This window comes from Styela clava, chromosome 7 (assembly GCF_964204865.1).
Source record: "Styela clava chromosome 7, kaStyClav1.hap1.2, whole genome shotgun sequence".
In the NCBI taxonomy this organism is placed as follows: Eukaryota; Metazoa; Chordata; class Ascidiacea; order Stolidobranchia; family Styelidae; genus Styela; species Styela clava.
This window is the reverse complement of record NC_135256.1, coordinates 18,132,336-18,151,693: the sequence shown is the minus strand read 5'-3', so window position 1 is coordinate 18,151,693 and position 19,358 is coordinate 18,132,336. Positions and strand designations below refer to the sequence as shown.

General features: G+C 33.9%; 3 protein-coding genes across 4 annotated transcripts; 1 reads left to right on the top strand and 2 right to left on the bottom strand.

Annotated features, from left to right (window-relative positions):
- Nucleotides 1–3,568, top strand: LOC120328536 (nudC domain-containing protein 1-like). Its single transcript, XM_039395053.2, has one exon. The coding sequence runs from the start codon at nucleotides 1,068–1,070 to the stop codon at nucleotides 2,883–2,885; it is 1,818 nt and encodes a 605-aa protein (XP_039250987.2). The 5' UTR covers nucleotides 1–1,067; the 3' UTR covers nucleotides 2,886–3,568.
- On the bottom strand, nucleotides 2,914–11,813 carry LOC120328537 (man(5)GlcNAc(2)-PP-dolichol translocation protein RFT1-like). Of its 2 annotated transcripts, none has more exons than XM_039395054.2 (11): nucleotides 11,619–11,813; nucleotides 8,718–8,857; nucleotides 8,154–8,243; nucleotides 7,641–7,932; nucleotides 6,168–6,381; nucleotides 5,696–5,789; nucleotides 5,538–5,625; nucleotides 4,433–4,571; nucleotides 4,154–4,265; nucleotides 3,486–3,632; nucleotides 2,914–3,338 (listed from the first exon to the last, which is right to left on the bottom strand). In XM_039395054.2, exons 1-11 carry the CDS (start codon nucleotides 11,811–11,813, stop codon nucleotides 3,077–3,079), a joined length of 1,773 nt encoding a protein of 590 aa, XP_039250988.2. In that variant the 3' UTR covers nucleotides 2,914–3,076. The 2 variants fall into 2 exon arrangements, with proteins under 2 accessions (XP_039250988.2, XP_077970742.1); XM_078114616.1 differs by having other exon boundaries at nucleotides 8,722–8,857; nucleotides 11,619–11,757.
- LOC144411633 (general transcription factor IIF subunit 1-like) lies at nucleotides 11,752–19,198 on the bottom strand. Its single transcript, XM_039395056.2, has 7 exons — nucleotides 18,968–19,198; nucleotides 18,110–18,226; nucleotides 17,039–17,158; nucleotides 16,024–16,297; nucleotides 14,984–15,139; nucleotides 14,424–14,578; nucleotides 11,752–13,670 (listed from the first exon to the last, which is right to left on the bottom strand). The coding sequence occupies exons 1-7, from the start codon at nucleotides 19,196–19,198 to the stop codon at nucleotides 13,008–13,010; spliced, it is 1,716 nt and encodes a 571-aa protein (XP_039250990.1). The 3' UTR covers nucleotides 11,752–13,007.
- Between the last annotated feature and the right edge of the window lie 160 nt (nucleotides 19,199–19,358).

The window sequence follows — 19,358 nt, the reverse complement described above, 5'->3', positions numbered from 1 at the left end:
TTTATCTCCAACCACTGAAAATTTCAAAGCAATTGGTCCAGTATTCGAAGAGAAAAGCGGTTTTTTAATATTTCTACTAGGTGTGTTATTCTGTGTCAAACAACAAGAACAACATAACATTGAAACGATCGTTATGTCCACTACGTGTCCAATAAGTAAACGATTTTTGTTTTCATGTCACCTCTTCGATGTATGCTGCCACTTATTGCCTACGTGACGCCACGCGTGCTGCAGTTGCTTTGTAGAAACAAAATTTTATTTTACCTGGACTATCGCGGTGGAGTCAGAAATGGAAGACGAGTTTGATGTAATTCTTTTCGGTGATTCACGCGAAAGAGATCGTGGGTATGTAGAAGGAATAGCGCACGGATCCAGAGTTGGAAAGCTGGAAGGTTTTTCAACAGGATTGAACCAAGGACGTTTGACAGCTGGAGAAATTGTTTTTTATCTGGGATTTTGTGAAACATACATTATGCAGCTGAAAAATTTATCGAGTAGTGCAAACTCAAATAATTTTAAATCTTCTCCCGACCAAAGTAAACTTACATTAAAGTTGAAAAACACAATCTCGCTTATAAACGAGTTTATAACCCTCTCACCAGAGGATGAAAAATATTCAAAATATATGAACGACATTCGAACGAATCTGAAAATTTTGTCCTCAAAATTGAAAGTTTCTATTAGTTTTTTAAAAAATTCTAGTGATGTAAATTTTTAATAGGAAGAAATAATATCAATTTTTGGCTATGCACTGTACTTCTTTTTATGATTGACTATTTTATGCCATGTCTGCATGTTGTTTACATGAAGGTGTGCTCCAAATCCTGGATATTGAATTTTAAAAGGATATGTTGTATCATATTTCGCTACGATGATAAATGTTACCTAATTTAACTATCTGCAAGTGTATATTCTCATTCATCGTTTTTTATCAGTGTTCACATTTAGTCACACAATTTTCGATGACCACTTGCTTGATTTTGTCAAATTCCTCACGATTGTAAGGTTTGGTTATCAGTGCAATTATGATATATTTTTAGTGCTCTTCAGTGTAAAATTATCATAAAATGGATGCCAAAAATATTAATTTGCGTCCTGACTGGAATTTATTGGATTCTACTTTTGAATCATATAAGCTGTCTCTACAGCAATTGCCGGTGTATCATGTAAATCCAGACTGTGAATTAGATACGGTAACTTTGGCTAATGACGATTTCTCATACAATCGAACAAAGGTTCTCTCCCTTCACAACTACTTATTTGGCGATCCATGGAATGAAAAAGAATGCTATTTTGTGGATAAAGCTGGTCATATTAAACGTTTGTCTGTTATTGTTGAGGCTTCAATAGGACAACCTCGATCAGTTTTTCAACTAGGATCTCATTTTTTACAAACTGAAAGGCATATGCCTGTAACAATATCTTTCCCCTCAGCTAATTTATGCTTGATATCTGATGGGGCAGGATTGGTATATCTTCTTGATACTGGGAACCGGCAAACTGATACAACTCAAAAAACAAAATGGACTATCTTATTAAGTGGGAACATAGTAGGTGAAAATTCGGAACCTTCTGTACTTCTGTGTTCACGGCAGCATTTTGAAGATGCAGAACCTGAATCTGGAGATCATGGAAAAAAAGATGTCATTGATATTTTGACTTTACGATTTCAGGATGAAAAGAAAGATGATGCCGTGATATCACAAGCTGTTGTGGAATGGACTTGGTTATTTCGATATGATGAAAAGTCCAAATTTGAAATTGGCGAACATAGAATGTTCAAAGGGAAACAAGCACCTTTCTATGCCACCTTGGGTGAAAGTGGTAAAGAATTATTCATCGGGTCACATTCACCAATGAAATATGCTACTGATTGGGAACAGCAGGTTTTGAGTGAAGAAATGGAGATTGAGAATGGAGAAGCTGCTGATAAAATGGACTCCGCACCAGAAAATTCAGAATCTCTGTATAAATGGACTCAAACAGATGAAGATGTAACTGTTATGATTCCTATGCCAGAAGGAGCAGACAAAACTTCTGTTGTATATGGCTTGTCCAAAAGTAAGTTAACTGTTGGTTTCAAGGATGCGACAGGAAAGATTAGTTATGTTCTGGATGGGAAACTATTTGTCGAAGTCGACCATGAATCGAGTAACTGGTCTGTTGAGGGCCAAACCTTGACCGTAACAATCTCAAAAGAATTGGAAGGCCAAAACTGGCCAATTGTTATATTAGGTGACACTAGTGGTCAGATGATTCCCAACAACGCAGATCAAGATGTTGACATGGAGACAAAAGATGAAATGGCAGATTTAGAAGCAAGAGGTTTTCAGCCTACAGGCCTTGATCACTACGAGGATTGTGATGACTTGCCTGATGCGGATTCAATGCTGTACATGTTTGATGCTACAGAAAACAAATTCACTTATGAAGCAGGCATAGCAAGTAATCAGTGGCTATTTAACTGTTACTATAATCATAAATTATGTACAGTGCTGCGACATGATATTGACGCTTTAGTATGGGAATCTGACACTCCCAGTGAGTCTTGTTCCAGTCCCTGGAAACATGTTGCAACATTCAATGCACTCGGGTACGTGAGAGCATCTAAAGAAGATGTAAAATATTCAGGATGCTCTCCGAATGCCTCTTATTCTGCATTATGTGAATCCAGCAGCAGGGTGTTTGTTTATCACAGCCCAACGACAACTGCGGCACCCCTTAAAAACCGAAAAACAGGCAAAAGCATGCATGTTTCGAAACAGCAAGTAGTCTCATTGCCTTCCAATGAACCGATACTTGGATTTCATGCATCTTCTGAACTTATGTTCGTGCTCACAGGAGCTAAGATTTTTATAATTAAAGTGACTGCTCCAGACACATGACTGTCAGTCAGATTCACTACAACAAATATCAATCATATCTACTGTATTGCAATTTTGCCGAAATAGAAAACTCTAGTGCAAAAAAAGTACTGCATTTCATTCATAAGCAAAAATGGATTGCTACAAACTCCTACAAATGATTGTTTACGTGGAAATTGTAATTGTGAACCATAAGGTGATGGACATGTGTTTTAAGCTTTCTTTTTCTTAGAAAAATACTGCTCTTTTAAAAACTCTACCACTTTTTCCTCCGCCAGGTACAATACATATAGAAGTCCTGCTAAGCACGCTGCTCCTATTATTATGTGAATTACATAGTAGATCATTGATAATCCGTGGCATATATTTTCTGACAACCAGCATATGGTGAATGCTGCAACAAATGTTTGCACCACAAACCAGTGAGGTGTCAATGCTGTTAGAGGATCCAATCCCTTGTGCCCTTTGAAATATCTAAAATTAATGGGGAAAAGTATTTTACTATGTACAAAACGATAATTAGATATATAAAGATACACAAGAACTGTTCAATTCACCATATAGTGAACGACGTAACATAATATGCCATCATCTTTTTCATAAAAAAGATTGATTGCTCACCTTTTTATGAAGTAGAAGCTGTGTATTATTCTTACAATCATGTTCAAGCAATTTGCAAAAATAAATCCAACTGATCCAAGATATATAGTGAAGTAATATGAAGAAGTCAGGAACAAGAGAGAAAATATCAACATCTTTTGATTGTACCTTGAAAATTAATATCATAAATGTTTCATAGGTGATAGGATATCAAAATATTCAATCGCAGCGATCTAGCCTTGTTCATAAATGTCTGGTCTAGAATGTGCATGGATGACCATCATGATTTCATTTAAAAAACACGCCAAACCGCCGGCATTCAAATCTTCGACGTTTAGTAGATATTTGAAATTGGACATGCAAAATATTCTGGAGCTACACACAATGCATAAAGGCGTATTTGCTAATAAAGACATGCAATTTTAAGCTTTTTAAAAAGGGTGTAACAACTTGTTTCTTTGGCCCACTGTTTTAATTCAAGCGTTAAGCACCCATTAAAAAATCTTTGCCGAGCCATAGCTGGACTGTGCTGTAGCTGTAACTCCCATAATACCGAGTATCCATACATATGGGTAAATACCAGTAGTTAAATATTTTGACTTGGACGAGTGGGTGGACAGGCGACCATGGCTCGTCATGTTCTCTCCCTTCAGAAAAAATACCATAATCAAAATTCTCTGCAAACTCACTTGTCAACATCTTTCTGGCTCATTGCAGCAAATACAAAGCATTCAGTTGTTCCATTAATTGCAATCAATAATACATAAAAGGAATAAACCCTCAATAACCCTGGACCAGAACCTGTATGAAAAATAATAAGAAAATAAATTGTGTAGAAAAACATCTATCTTGCATCTAGTATTTTTATAATATATACAAGCTGACAATTCTAATCTGTAACAAATATCTTCAAAACCTTGCATGCATATCAGTGAATTGCTAATTATGCATAGATTTCAAGTTTTTACCTTCACTTAGCAATGATCCTCCATATAGATGCAAAAATATGTAGGAGTAAGAGAATCCAAACACAAGTATTACGAGTCCAATCAAAACAACAAGCCGTAATACACAGAACAGAACGTGCCGGACTAGTTTGACTTTTTCCTTTGAAACAAAATATATATTTGTTTATGTAGGCACCCAACATGTGATTATACCAATGAATAATATGATCCTCTAAACCAGGGGTCGGCAACCTACGGCCCGCTGAGCAATATAATCCGGCCCGCGGCGCTTTGCTGAATTATAGTAAGAAAACAGCTGTTTTAACAATTATATTCTTTACGTAACAGAATTTATTATGAGACATGTGTAGACAAAATTATATTATAACCTAACAAGTATATAATTCATAATTACTCGTTTAATGAGCCTATAATTTAATTATAATTAGACAAATGGCAACAAAACGCAAAAAAGTTGATGCTAAGTGTAAATGGTTTATTAGAGCAGAAAATATTCAAATGGTCAGTCTTCGCGCTCTGCTTAAAATTTAACTTCTGACCTGTGTGAAAAAATGTGATTCATCGGCCATCGGTTTGGCCCGCGAGTGACAAAAGGTTGCCGACCACTGCTCTAAACTCTAATTTAACGTAAAACAGAGTAAATTTGATAAAATGTTTATGATTTGTTTCATCAATATTTTATAGTAGCTCATATACAACAAATACTGTAGGTACAGAATATTTGTAGGTACAGAATATGACCACATTGAGTGATGCATGAGAAAACGAGATGTGTTACTGTTACCCCAAGTTTACTATTGCAGCAATAAAAAAGGGATCTTTTATATTGGAAGTAATCCTTAGAATTAGGATTTTCATATCTATACCATGGAAAAGAACGTTCATAAAAACTGCTTAATCATATGGCAGACTCACAAATGGTTCAGGTTAGGTATAATTGCAATTGCATAGACTTTGGTGATGGAACAAGCCATAACTGGGCAGAAGTTACCCAGGTCCAGCAATCCTCTATTTTATGAAAACCCAAGTGTGTTCCTGTACATTGTGTGACCCCAATACAGGATTGGGGATTGTGTACCTATGACGCCTCTTCATAGTAACATACCTGATTTTGTGCCTGAAGTGGAACACCTCTCTCTAACATTTTAGCGAAGAAAACATAAAAACTTTCTTCAATTGGTAAAAATATGAATCTGAAAGACAAATTCAGTGTTTAAAACTAGATAAAAAACAACAGCCAATAACACATTTAACGGAAAATACCTTGCTGCCATTGATCCTAGATTATTAACAATATCATAAACTCCTTGATCTCCAAATGTTAGTACATTGAATATTGTCATCACATACTTTTCCCCTAAAATTGGGAAAACAATTTCCTTGAACAAAAACATTTCTTTAGACTATTGTTACTATAAATCTCTGATACGAGATGTCAAAAAGCAGCTGATGTGTTTGAATTGATTAGAATCTTTCAGAATAAAGTAGATCCAGTTGAAAAACAAATTGACACAAAACTGTGTGACAGTTCTCTGATGCAAATTTTAATGATTAAGATCATAGTGCCCATGAAATTGAATTTGCAAAACTAAAAAATCAAGTTTCGTCTCCAGATCTCAGACACAACTCCTAAGCTAACCACCTCACAAGTCACAATGGTTGCTTGTTGAGAGTCTTATTCTGAGAAAACAGAGTGAAGTGAAAACACCTAGAACATAACTAATTATTCAGTTACCTTCAGTTAATATTTGCTTCAGTGCAGACTGTTTGAAAAAACTCCATATCAAACTTGCAGTGTCACTATCTACTGATGATGGTAATGTGGAAGTAGGAAAGAATTGCATCATGCTTGTAAATGGAAAATCATCAAACTTCTTGTAATTTTCAGTGGAAATATACCAGGTAAAATAACCATAAATAATGAAGACATATGAAATTGAAAATATGATCTGAAAATAGAAACCATAAAAACAGATGAGAAACGAAACTAAGTTGTTAATTGGAGCCAATCGGGCAATTATGATTATTTTATTAGGAAATATGTAATGAAATTCTGACTAAGAGTAAGAGGTGGACAACATAATATGTAGTGCCAATGAAATATGAGCGCATTTACATTTTGAGTCTGAAGTGACTTGTTTAATTTTGAATCTGAAGTATGGTCACAATGATTAATGTTTAGGTCAGGGTGGTCCAAGATTGGCAGCTCCGCGGGCCACAAAATTACTTTTGCATTGTTTGCGGGCCCCAATAGTGCCAAGAACTTTGCTCGTTTAACTTCGCTAGTTGCCTCAGCAAGCCATAACACTAGTCAATTCAGTGACATTAGTGATGCAACAATATGTCAAAAGATTTTTTGGTAAATTTTATGACGAAACAACACGAAATGCGATTTTTGATTCCTCCCCGAATGCGACGCGGGCCACAGATAATGAAGCGACAGGCCACATGTGGCCCGCGGGCCTGGATTTGAACCTCCTGGTTTAGGTTATTTAATCTGATTTATAATTTTATTTAACTTGGTCACTCTTGTTCTGATGAGATTTGGTGATAAATTCAACTTTTATCATTCTAGCATTTTCTTTGGCGTCATCATACTAAAATCCCATTCAGTGAAAGTATGCACATTGTAAATAACCAACACATTTATTCATCAAAAAGCCATATACCAATATCACAATTGCAGATAAGTGTAATCATTAACTAAGGCAGTGTTTCCCAGTTGATGGGTCACGACCTCAACGAGATTCAGCTAAAAATATTCTTGGGTCACTTCATTTTTATTGACTTTATTATCTAGTAAATTTTATATTTGATATTGAAGTGTTAATCATTAGTAATTGTATACGTGGGAAATATCACGGTGTAAAAACATGGCAGCATCTATTCTGCCTAAGTGAAGTCATGCCACAATTTCAAAAAGCCGACGATGGCAAGCAAGTGCACTTTGAAGTAATTTTTGGTAAAATAAATGTTAGGTAAAATGATTGCGTTGTATTATTAAATTAATTTTGCAGCCATAAAAACCCTACATGTCATTTAATATTTGAGCATATCCTTGGATCGTGATTTTACAAATTTTATTTATTTTTTTCAAAATTTGGGTCATTTGTAAAAAGATTGCTTGGGAACCACTGAGTTAAAGTATTATTCATCTAGTCTGACCTACATTGACCTGTTTTTAAGATTCAAAAAACAAGTGACTTACCTGTGCAACACAGAAAGCCAGAATGCCCATTTTCGGAAACAGGACAATTAATATGACAGTTGTAAGACATTTTAAAATCATGGGTATTCCTTCTGATAATACCCTCAGTCGTACAAACATCAATGCTTGTGCAAAAATAAACAGTGGTTCAGCGAGTAGTTCGATCACAACAGAAATACCAAAAATAAGAGCAGCTGTGGAGTAATATGGCACCAATACAGGATCAGGTTTGCTAAGATGATTCATCCATATGTAAGTTAGAAGCGATGTAAAGAACAACCCAATAGGAACACTAAAAAGACAATAGTATTTGTGATTTTACTGGGAATCTGAATGACTGCATTATAAACAGTGGTTTGCAGAATACCATGCATGCTCGAGGTATTTACTTTACTGATAAAAACATTTTATATGAATTTCAGGAGAAACACATTACTAATCTTATAAAGAGCACAAATCATGATAAAAATTTACAAAATAAAAGATTCTGTACAAGGTATTGAGCAAACTTACATGCACCACAACAAGTTCATCATTTTTCTCCATTCCAAAACATAATTTTCATGTTTGTCATCTCGCTTTGGTGCTTGGCTCAAACATGCTCTGAAAAAAGAAATCAAAAATTCCTATAGATGGCAATGGAAGGCTTCACATTATATGAACTTCTATTTACTAAATTGTTGGTGATAAACACAAATTTGACATGAATATATATGTGGCAGAGGACTATTTCACTTCCATTTTTATAATATATTTAGTGATGAAATTAAAATTTTACAACATTGTATGTGGTGGGATGATCATGTATAATGACATTACTCAATTCATCAAGATGGCACACTTAACAATTAATAATCACTTCATTCCTGTGCTTGTAGAAGGTTGAAATGATTATTATCCAATGTCATAGAATTTATTTGTCCTAAGCAGGCCATGAATCATATATTATACAAAGTATACTTTCATTCAATTTGAACACAATTACCATTTATTGCACTTGATCACTGAATCGATTTATATATTCGTCTTATGCGGCAATAATTAGGTTAAGATGAATAAATTCTATCCTACAAATACCTACGAAAAGCCTCTCTAGACAGGAACAAAAGTGTGCTGTAGAGAAGAACAAGTCTGACATTGACAACTCCCAGTTCATCTTTCGTTATGTAACGCAATGTGAAGGCATTCAGGAAAAATGTTAAAAGACGGAATGACAGCTAAAGAAAAAGTAGATTTTTTAAATGTAATCAGGGATGTCAAAATCAAGTCAATTCAAAATTAAGTATTATTTGATATTTTTAACTGTTGATTCAGAGTACAAGTTATGATAGTTTTATTTAAAAAAAATTATATTCTATAATATCAGCAAGGTCTTTCTGAAAACAATAAATAATGGAGAACCAATCAAATTCTTTCCAAATGATATCCATTTATATCTGTTATTTGCTGAAAATGATGCAGCTTAGAATATACTTGATATATTTCAAATTCAAAACTATTATATTGAAATGTATTCGAAATAGAATATTTGGTTTTGGCAATCTACGGATGGAATGCATACCTAATAATAGTAGAGATGTATATCTCAGAACACCTTCATAACTTTGCGATTAATTAGGTAATTAGGATGGACTTTGTAACAATACAATAAGAACAATTTCCTTTCATGAATTTTATCAAAATGTGTAATAAAAAAATAGTTAACAATTAACATCAATAAAAAGTAATTTTTGTATCAAAAATATTAGCATCAATGCTTTCAATGATGAAAATTTCATTATTTTAAAAATTTATAACACGTAGATGTAGATATAATAATTCAAAATATGTAAGCTGCACATGAGTAATTTTTTTCCTCTGACCATTGTTCCGAAAGTTACAAATACCAACATTCACTTGTGAAGGGCAAAGTGAAAACAATAACCCTTTCTTTAGGTCACACCAGCACATTCACCACACATTGGTGAATCGAAGTAAATGCCAGGATTAACATTATTCGGGAGGCTCAAGTCATTGGCTTGACTTCAATTGGACTCAAGTCACCATTTCTTAATGTTGCTAGAATCATCTAGATAAAATAACTGACATGACTTTTGGACTTGACTTGGAAGACCTGTGTCTCTGGGTTTAGAGATACTAATTTACATGCGAGAGGTGTTGAGAATTGGACGCTAGCAACTACACAGAACTACTCCTATTTTGATAAAATAGGAAAACTAAATTTGATTGGCTTTATAAAAATTATGCAATCTCTACTTCCAATTAAAAATATTATTTTGTAATATTCTGAACTGAACATTACTTTACATCTAAATTGAACATTTTCTTGACCTCAACTCAAGCATGACTATGAAGATCACAACAACTTACAGAAACATTGTCTAAAAGTATATTTTATTATCAAAACATACAATTTTAAATAGCATCACATTTGAAAACATGAAAACGATGATTCAATTCCTTCATTGCATGTAGTTTATATTTCCCACCCAAACCACCAGCAACATGGTCAGGAATTGCATAGAAAACTCTTCTGATACGAGAATGCAACAAAGCCATAGAACACATTACACAAGGCTCATGAGTAACATAAATATCTAAACCAGTGCAGATATAAAATCCATCTGAACTATCACAGTTTGTTTCATTCAAATCTTCGTTACTTGTTTTGTTGCCAGATATCAGATTTTTATTAAAATATATGCCATCTGCTGGCTTTTCACTGACTGGGTAAAAATACGTTCCACCACCCTGCGCTCTTGCTACTAAATCTATAACGATCATAACAGCGTGTTGTAATGGATGAACAAAGTTTTGTCCCATATTTGTACAGTCATAAGATATAGTTCGCATGTCATAAGAAGTTGCCACAATTTCATTGGATTTTGGATCCACAACAACTGCTGCAATTTGATGTTGAGTTTGTCCATTTTTTGAGATTCTGAATGCCATTTTCATATATTGCGTAGCAAACATTGAATCAGATTTTGAAAATAAGTCGCCAGACAGAAGTAAAGACGTAGGCTTATCTTCATGAAATGCAACAGGCCAAAATTTTTTACTCATTTGAAATTGGGCCCTGGTAACGGGAGGTTTTGATGGCACTTTACAAACGAGTATATCTCCAAGATGCTGTGTTAGATCTCCAAAATCCGGGAATATATCTGAAAGGGATATTTCAATTTGTTTTTCAAATGAAATATCCTTAAAAACCCAGTCGTATTTCTCAAATTTTGAATGCTGAACGAACAGTAATACTTCAAGCCGGTTTCCACTTTCTGTCTCGACTGATCGAACTCTTTTAACATGGGCCATGTCAGGTAGGCTGAATTTGTCGGTAAACATTTTCAAAATTTGTTGAGTGTGTCTTTTTGACGTAATGACAGACGCAATTCCATAAATGATACCTAAAGCGTCCTCCGTCGGCAGCAGATCATCTCCAAGTACAGGGACAAGCTTCAATTCATCGGCAGATTCAATATCTATGTAATTTGGCTTTTCCAATTTTGGTTTCTTCAAATCAGGTTCTTGTTTCTGTCAGAATGTTGACTATTTCTTAATTATCATCCCCATGAGAGTCAAATATAAAAAGCAGTTATACTTCAGCGAAGCGTGGAAAAATAGTACATTATGTTTAAATCAGTTGTGTGTGGACTATGGTTTCCAGGTAATGTATCACAGGGTTTGGTAACGTCACTCATCCATCCTACCGTATCGAAGTGTTAAAAAATAGGACATTGTGTTTAAATCCCTTGTGGGAGGCCTATGGTTTCCAGGAAGTGTAAAAACCACCCCTTCGTATTCAAATAGGATCACATATAAACATTCCTATGAAGGCGACCAAAGGGTTAGGTAACATCACCCATCCTATTTTTTTTTAAATAAACCGAAAACAATCGGGATATAGTCAACAACAATTAGGAAGGTTAACACTGTCCAAACAGCGATTAAAAAAACTAAGAAAAGAAATAACCATACCTGTAAAACCATGTTATAAGATGCAAGTCTTGATGTGTTCGACAAAACATCTTTGATATCTTCATTCGTTTTCGCCATTTTAATTTTTTGACAGAAAAAACTAAATATCTTTAATATAGCACATATATTATAATTTTCTAAAGTACAAGAGAGCAATTTAAACAAACATATTAAGGCAGTCAAGACATATACCATCTGTCACAAATTTCACAACATTGGATCACAAATACGAAGGAAATAACAGGACAATGTAACAGCTACAGGAAAAGAAATAACGAAAAGTACCAAGGTTTTTCAGTTAAACATCAAAACTGTGATCTATGTGCAATATGACATTAGAAATGTAGAAAGTGAACTTCACTCTGTGAAGCCATTAAAAATACTAATTCAGCTTTTGCAATTGATTTTCGATAACTTAATACCATCTACCATAAGACAACCCCCATGGATGTATTCTATCTCAATATTAACCATTTGTAATTTTTTAGATAAAATTTTTGATAACGCTTCAGAAAATTTATACAAAATATCCATATATGGCTATAATGAGAATAATAATGATTCTTTTTTATGTTTATTCTAATTTAAATGTTTCATTTTGCATAAAAAGGGAATTGGAAATGGGATTACCAGGTATATCTCGAGAGCTTTGTATTTGAATCTGCATGGTGGCATAAAAATCTCATCACATCAAACTGAATAACTTTTATTTATATGACTATAGCCTGATATACCATAATATTGCCTATTAAATTTTTCAAGAAATTTATACAACTGCATAATAAAGTCCCGTTATAATTGCAATGTTGTTATTAGGTCAATTCTCAATCATATCTTAATAACAAGGTTTGTTTCAAGTTTTTGTTTACTTTTTTTAATACACTAAGCACATCAAAGCAGAATTCAGAAGTTTCAGAAGTGAATTCAGTTCTAAAGACTATTTCTCTATAAGCAAGCAGACAGTGCACTAAGACAGAACATTGTTCATCACATTGTTTTAGAATAAGAAATAAGCTGGAATAATTTTGTGTTTATTTCCAAAAATGCAAAATATAATTGACAGCCATTCCATAATTACAGCACTGTCGTTCATAGAAATCGTGATGCATTCATGAAACATTTAATCTTATGCAATGAAATCTCAATTTTGAATAACAGATTGGCCTCATAAGTTTACTGTGGGCTCATTGAATATTTACTTGGCATCAATTATGCAATTACCCCATGCTATAAGTACATATAAATGTGAAGTGGAAAAGTTCAGCTGCAATGATAAAGCCATAATTCTGCAGCGATAAGCTAATAAATACTGTTTATGTTTGTTTAATTTGCAATATGACCTTGCAGATACCAATCATTGGAACATTACAAAATCATTTTAATCCGCTTTCATGTTTGTTTTAAATAAAGGTGAGTTTTCCCATTAATTTTTTTCTGTTCTGGATTCAAACGTTTTAGAATTTTAATAACAGTATCAAGAATTTGATCTCTTGTCAATCCAGTCTTTTTCGTTTTAAATTTCTTCAAAAGATCTTTTGTTGTGATAGGTTTGTGTTGCAAGTAACGTCTAACGGAATCCTCAGTAATTAAGTTCTGATCTTTAGTTGGAGTACTTGTGCCGGAATTTGAACCTCCCATTTTCTGTCTTTTGATTCCGGCAAGATCGCTAGTTTCACCGCCAGCATGGCGCTTTCCTAGAAGTCCGCTTACTTTTGGTGACGTTCTTCCAGTTGATTCTAACTTTTTAGCGACCTCTTGTAATTTATTCTTTGTGCCTCCTATTAAAACTTCGCTGTTTGGAGTTGATGACCGGCTATTACTGCTGCTGCCTTTTTTACCCTTCGTTGGTGTTTTGCGTCCGTTCATAAATATCGCGGATCCCTCTTTCTCTATATCACTGTCGACATCAGATTCTCCTGATGTTGACATCTCATCCCCGCTTGCCTTTTTCTTGTTCTTCGGCTTTCCATCTTCTCCTACTTCTTCAGGTTTTGTCTCTTCTTCATCACTACTGCTAGAGGATTCATGCTCATCAAGACCTTTAGGTGCAACCTTTGTACAAAAAATAAATTTAAAATTTACAGGTGAAAATCACAATCTATGTACACATATTTCTAATTGTAACACAAAAAATTATTTCAGAACCCTACTGTCCTCCATATTTCCTTTTTAGTAAATGAGGGTTCATATCGGCTACTACAAGATAGGTGCCTATGGAAAGCTATAATTATTGGACATGAAGTAACCACATGAATTTTTTTGTTGAAAAGTTGTTGTTGTTAGCCTAGAAGTTGTTGTTGGGACAACTTTTTCGGTGCGATTCTCTATAACTGATGGGTTGATAGATTTTAAATTTTTGTAGTACATGAAGATGGAAGTCAACGCCCCAATATTATTTCTATTGAGTCCTAAATTATCTATGAGTTTTTGCTACTCAAATGGTATAAGACAAATAGATCCAGTGTTATGGAACAAAAGTCTATTAGTTACATATATAGATACATATATTTCAGACAAAGAATATAATTATACTCCTATTATTTTTTAGGAAGAGGAAATGTGGTAATATTGGATTATATTGGAAAGCAGACAGAGAAAAAAATGCATAATACAGTTTTTGCATGTTGAATAAATGTGACTTTCTGTTCATTATTCATAATGGAATTAAATTTATTTTTGATAAAGAGTAGAGTCCTAAGAACCAGTCATTTTTATTAAACTTTTTCCTAATGAGTTTTATTCCAACACAAAAGTACAGTTACTGTGATCTACAACATTGGTAATAATAAGAATTTCTGGGCATACCCTTGAATCATTAGCTGTCTCTTCTTCGCTACTGATATCACTGTTATAATCATGTTCTTGTCCTTCACCGTCACCATCATCAGATTCTTCTAATGCTTCATCTGGTGCCTCGTTATCAGCATCATCCTTCTGTTTCTTTTTCTTTGATTTCTTGCCTTAAATAACATAGAAGATAATAAACATGAGGAAAGATGCAAATGTGTGCCATACTGTGGGCGAAGTATAGCTTATCAAATAATAGCAAATGACTTACTAAATGATTGTAGGTGAATAAGATATATTAGGTTTGTGGAAATTACAAACTCCCAGATGATGAGCTCAGATGCATAGAATTTTTTTTACAATTTCTGAATTGCCTTGCAACTAACTTTCATTCTTAATGTGACAAAAATATTTTGAAGAATAAAGTTATGAAATATGCCAACGAAATCGAAAAATTCAAAAAAGACAAGAACAGTAAGTTTTTTCTATTGTATCTGAATTACATTTGAAAAATTATTTGCAAGCTAATCTTAATCTCAGTAAAACTAAAATCGTCCAATTCCAATTATATTACTTACTTTTCTTAGCCTTGTCTTCATCACTGCTTTCATCACTTTCGCTCATTAAAAGCTCATCATCAGCTTCATCATGAATGAGTAAACCATTGTCTGCTTCTCTTCCTGATTTCCCTTCTTTTTCAGGATTTTTCTTTTTTTTTCCACTTGTTTTGGCTTCTATAACATAATGTAACAGGACATGACTGAGCATAATTTAATAATTGCAATTACGAAAATTATTTATCGAAAAGGCATATGATATTCCGAAGTCAGGCCATTCCATCTCATTTGCTATATTTCAATTTTCTGTTATATTGACTGTGACATGCATCAGATGCATGGCATGGGTAATTCGCTAAACATAATTTATGTATAGATTCAATTACAGATTCGAATCTATTTTAATGTCAAGTACAAACCAAATTTGTCCATACTGTTTGAATTAAAGTTTTTTAACCTAAAAATCCTATAAAATTTTGCATAAAATCAGGAATGGCGCTTGTGACAAGTGACAAGATATTTTAACACTACTTTCACTCCAAACAAGCCTTTGAACCCTCAGCCACTGATATGTATAAAACTATTGTACTTTGAAAGGACCAGAATTATTACTGCTTTGCCTACGTAATTTATTACACCCTGTCTGAGGTGGTGGGCATGGGATTTGATCCAGAGATTTTAACCCACATTGTCACAAAAGTGAAGACTAACGCTTCAAAAAATTTCAGTCGCAAAGTTGAGATGAGATGTAAGGTTTGTATACTGCAGGGGCGTGGCCAATTTTGAATGATCCGCAAAACGAGTTCTTAATTTAGTAATTACAATCCTTTTGCGTTTTGAGCCTTATACCTTCGCCCAATGTATTAACTAAGCCTGTGACATTACAATGTCCTAAGAGCTAGTTTGTTGTGCAAACAATGCATATCACAAGATCAATAACCAAAATTTACCGCACCAGAAAATCTATGTTAAATAAAGGTGCGGCCTTCAGTTTCACCCAGTTTTTGTATCAGACCCTCCCTTCTGTATTAAAGGTTGTATATTGTATATATTTTACATACCTTCTTCATCCTCTTTCTCTTCCTCGAGTTGAAGACGTTTTCTCGCCATAAAGTTGAGATGGTTCATAATTTTATCTCTCTTATCCCACTCAGCTTCTGCCTCCTCATCTGTTAATGTTCTGTGCTTGATTTTTCGAGTAAAATTATACCATGACTCGACTGGATAAGCCTCGAATGTAGAATTTGGTCGTTGCATGAAAACATAATACATCGAACTATCTCCTATTCCACCTTCTTTCTTACCGTCAAAATCTTTTGTGACCGATATCATTTTCTGCAACAAATAATATCACATGTTGATCCAAAAAAACACAATTTCAATATCATAAAAATGGAGATGATTGATTTATCACTTGAACTCCTTCCTGTTTGTATGGTTGTACCCAAAAGTTTCAGTACTCTAGAACGCTTTGCACATATTCTGTCTAGAATATGTTCCAAATGACTTGGGTTCTGTTTTTCTGGGTCCTTTTGTACTTATTATTAAAATTCAATTACAAGCCCCAAACAAGCTAACCTAGTTGAGCGAAAGTAATAATGAGACAGTATTGTTATGTAAAAGAACTATTGGCTTACCTATTTTTCAACCCAGAGTTTCCTCTTTTCACCTACACTAAGTTTATCTCATTATTGAGTAAATACAGAAATGAAAGTTAATCCAACGAGATTTATGCAACAAAAAATGAATTCAGAAAGTTGTTTCATTACCCATATAAAAAGATTGAAAATTCACATGTATTAAAATTAAACAACCCGTGCTTTATAACAAGTTATAGGTATCAGGTTCGAACTAACTAGTTGAAGCATAATACTACCAAGTTCCAAATAGCAATCATTTCAACTCTGGTCACTCACAACTCTTCGACTAGACTGAGTTAGTTGTTGGCTCAATACCTCAATACCCTGTTCTGTTCTGATGATATTTGTATAAAAATAAAGAGCCTTGTTTGGAGCAAACATAAAATTTTAATAAATTTTGAGCGGTTGAATGAAATATCTATTATTGCAGTCATACCTCTTTGTTTTTATTTTTGGGGGAATACGGTGCTTTAGCAGTTGTGGTGACAGAAAGTTGCCATGGTTGATCTTCTACTTTAAATTTTGATACCCTCATCCCATATTTGAGTTTACGAGCCTGAAATATTAGCAACATCAAAAATATGATAAAATTTAATAGCGTGAACCACATTTTGGAACGATTAGGTCGTTGAACACAATGCTTGGAATATGAATGATGTTTAGTATGTCAAAACACTACTTCCATATTTTAAGCTATACATTTTTGATTGTAGTTCTTTCTTTCAAATATTTAATAATCGTATTATAAAATTTTGTTAAATTCTGTGCTTAGTAGTTGGGAGTATTTGTGTGATTATGATGATATCCAGCAATCCAGGTTTATATTTTATTTCGCCCACAACTGTGGAGTCAGATTTGAGAGTTTGAGCTTGGCATAGTCGGGAGAAAAAGTCAAAATTTGGAATCCTCTGGAGCTGTAAGTCGAAATTTCATACTTACAGTAAATATTTAATAATAATAGTCAAATTCAAAACTTTTTTTGTAAACTCAAAAAGCATCAAGTTTGCTGAGCATTCTTAACAGCCTGTAAGCGAGGCATGCATATGCCAATGCTTTTGTTTTCAAAATTTGGTTTTGTTCCAGTTCCAGAGTCGAAATTTTTTATGATCTAGAGTTGAGAGACAAAACTGTAAGTTAGAGGAGTCAAAAGTCAAAATCTGGTTCAAATTTTTCACAAGTCGGGAGTCGATTGTAAATTTCCTCGATTCCACAGGCCTTGTTTAGCATAGTACTCTAATTTGGGGGCTCCCGAAGTATGCGAACCAAGATGGCGGACATCGGAATGTAATATGTGTACTATGTTAGAGTTAGGCCATAATTTTAGGTATAAATACTACGGGAGGCTCTTGGCTAGTCTTCGAACTGATAATAGGACTAAAATAAGGAAAATTGGAAAAAAATTATCGCCTAACCCTAACCTGTTACCCATGTTACGTTCCGATGTCCGCCATCTTGGTTCGCATACTTCGGGAGCACCCTAATTTGAGTAAAAAATAAAAATTATTACTTGCTCTTTTTGCTTCCTTCCATATTCGCTTCCAGCTCCAAACTCGGGATAAACCTCTTCTTCTTGAAAAATCTTTTTTCCTCTCATATTTCTCGATATCCGGGCACCGGTCCATTTCTGAAAAAGAATGGAGAAACTGTCGTTAATATTAAATTTACATCGGTGGATAGAGTTATTAGCTAGAACTAGAAGTTAAAAGGTTGTTTAACAAAGTACCCTACGAATAAATATTCAAGACAGCCCAATTTCTTACAACTGAGTTTGTAGCCAAATAGTGACATTTGAGAAAATTTTCTTTTCAGCATCAACTAGTACATTTCATTGAAGCATCATAGTGGATGTGATGGCCTAATGATTGATGGAAAACTGGAGCAATACTGACACCACTGGGTTCAAAATCAATATTCAGCACCTCAACTCTGGTAGGATACATTGAGTAAGTAGTGGAAAATCAGAAAGATTTCCATTCGTTAAAAATATTAGCTTCCCATTTATCAATAGCTGCTTGTAGAACTTTATTCTTGGAGTGGAGGGTAGTACAAGTCTCGTGAAAAATCAGTTTTATTATAACAAAGTAATCAACTCAATTGGTTGAAATTATCCAACAGAGTGGTATTTACAGGGTGAACCCCCCAAAAACAGAATCCAAAAACCTTCTCAAAAATTAAAACTTGAACCTTTGCTTATGATGGTACACATAATTTTCAGTAATCTAGGATGATTTACACGAAGGTTGTGTTTTTTTGGAATATGTTCCAAATGACCTGGGTTCCGTTATTTGGGTCATCCTGTATAAATAAACACTTCCAACCTCAAGCTGGCATAAAAAATATTATGACAATGTTATAAATATTGTACCTGTATATCCATATTGTCACCTCCTCCAAACCTCATGACATTATACTTTTTTGTTGTATTTTTTGGAACTTTAACAATGTATTCATCAAAATGTCCTTGACCAGGAGTACTGGGAGTGGCCATGTTAAATATTTTAAAGGATAGTTTTCTGCAAAGCGAAGATATTGAACACACAAAATTACAGATATAATTTGAAAATATTGTATTCATTAATACTAACATAAAATTCATTGCTAACACTTGAACTTAAAAGAATGTGATTGCATATTAATAATAATCTCATACATGAGCTTAATTCAACACACTAATACAGAAGCAATAACACTCAAGTATTGATAACAGCAGCACTTCTAGAGGTAAAATGTATGATGCAGCATATTTTTAATTTCTA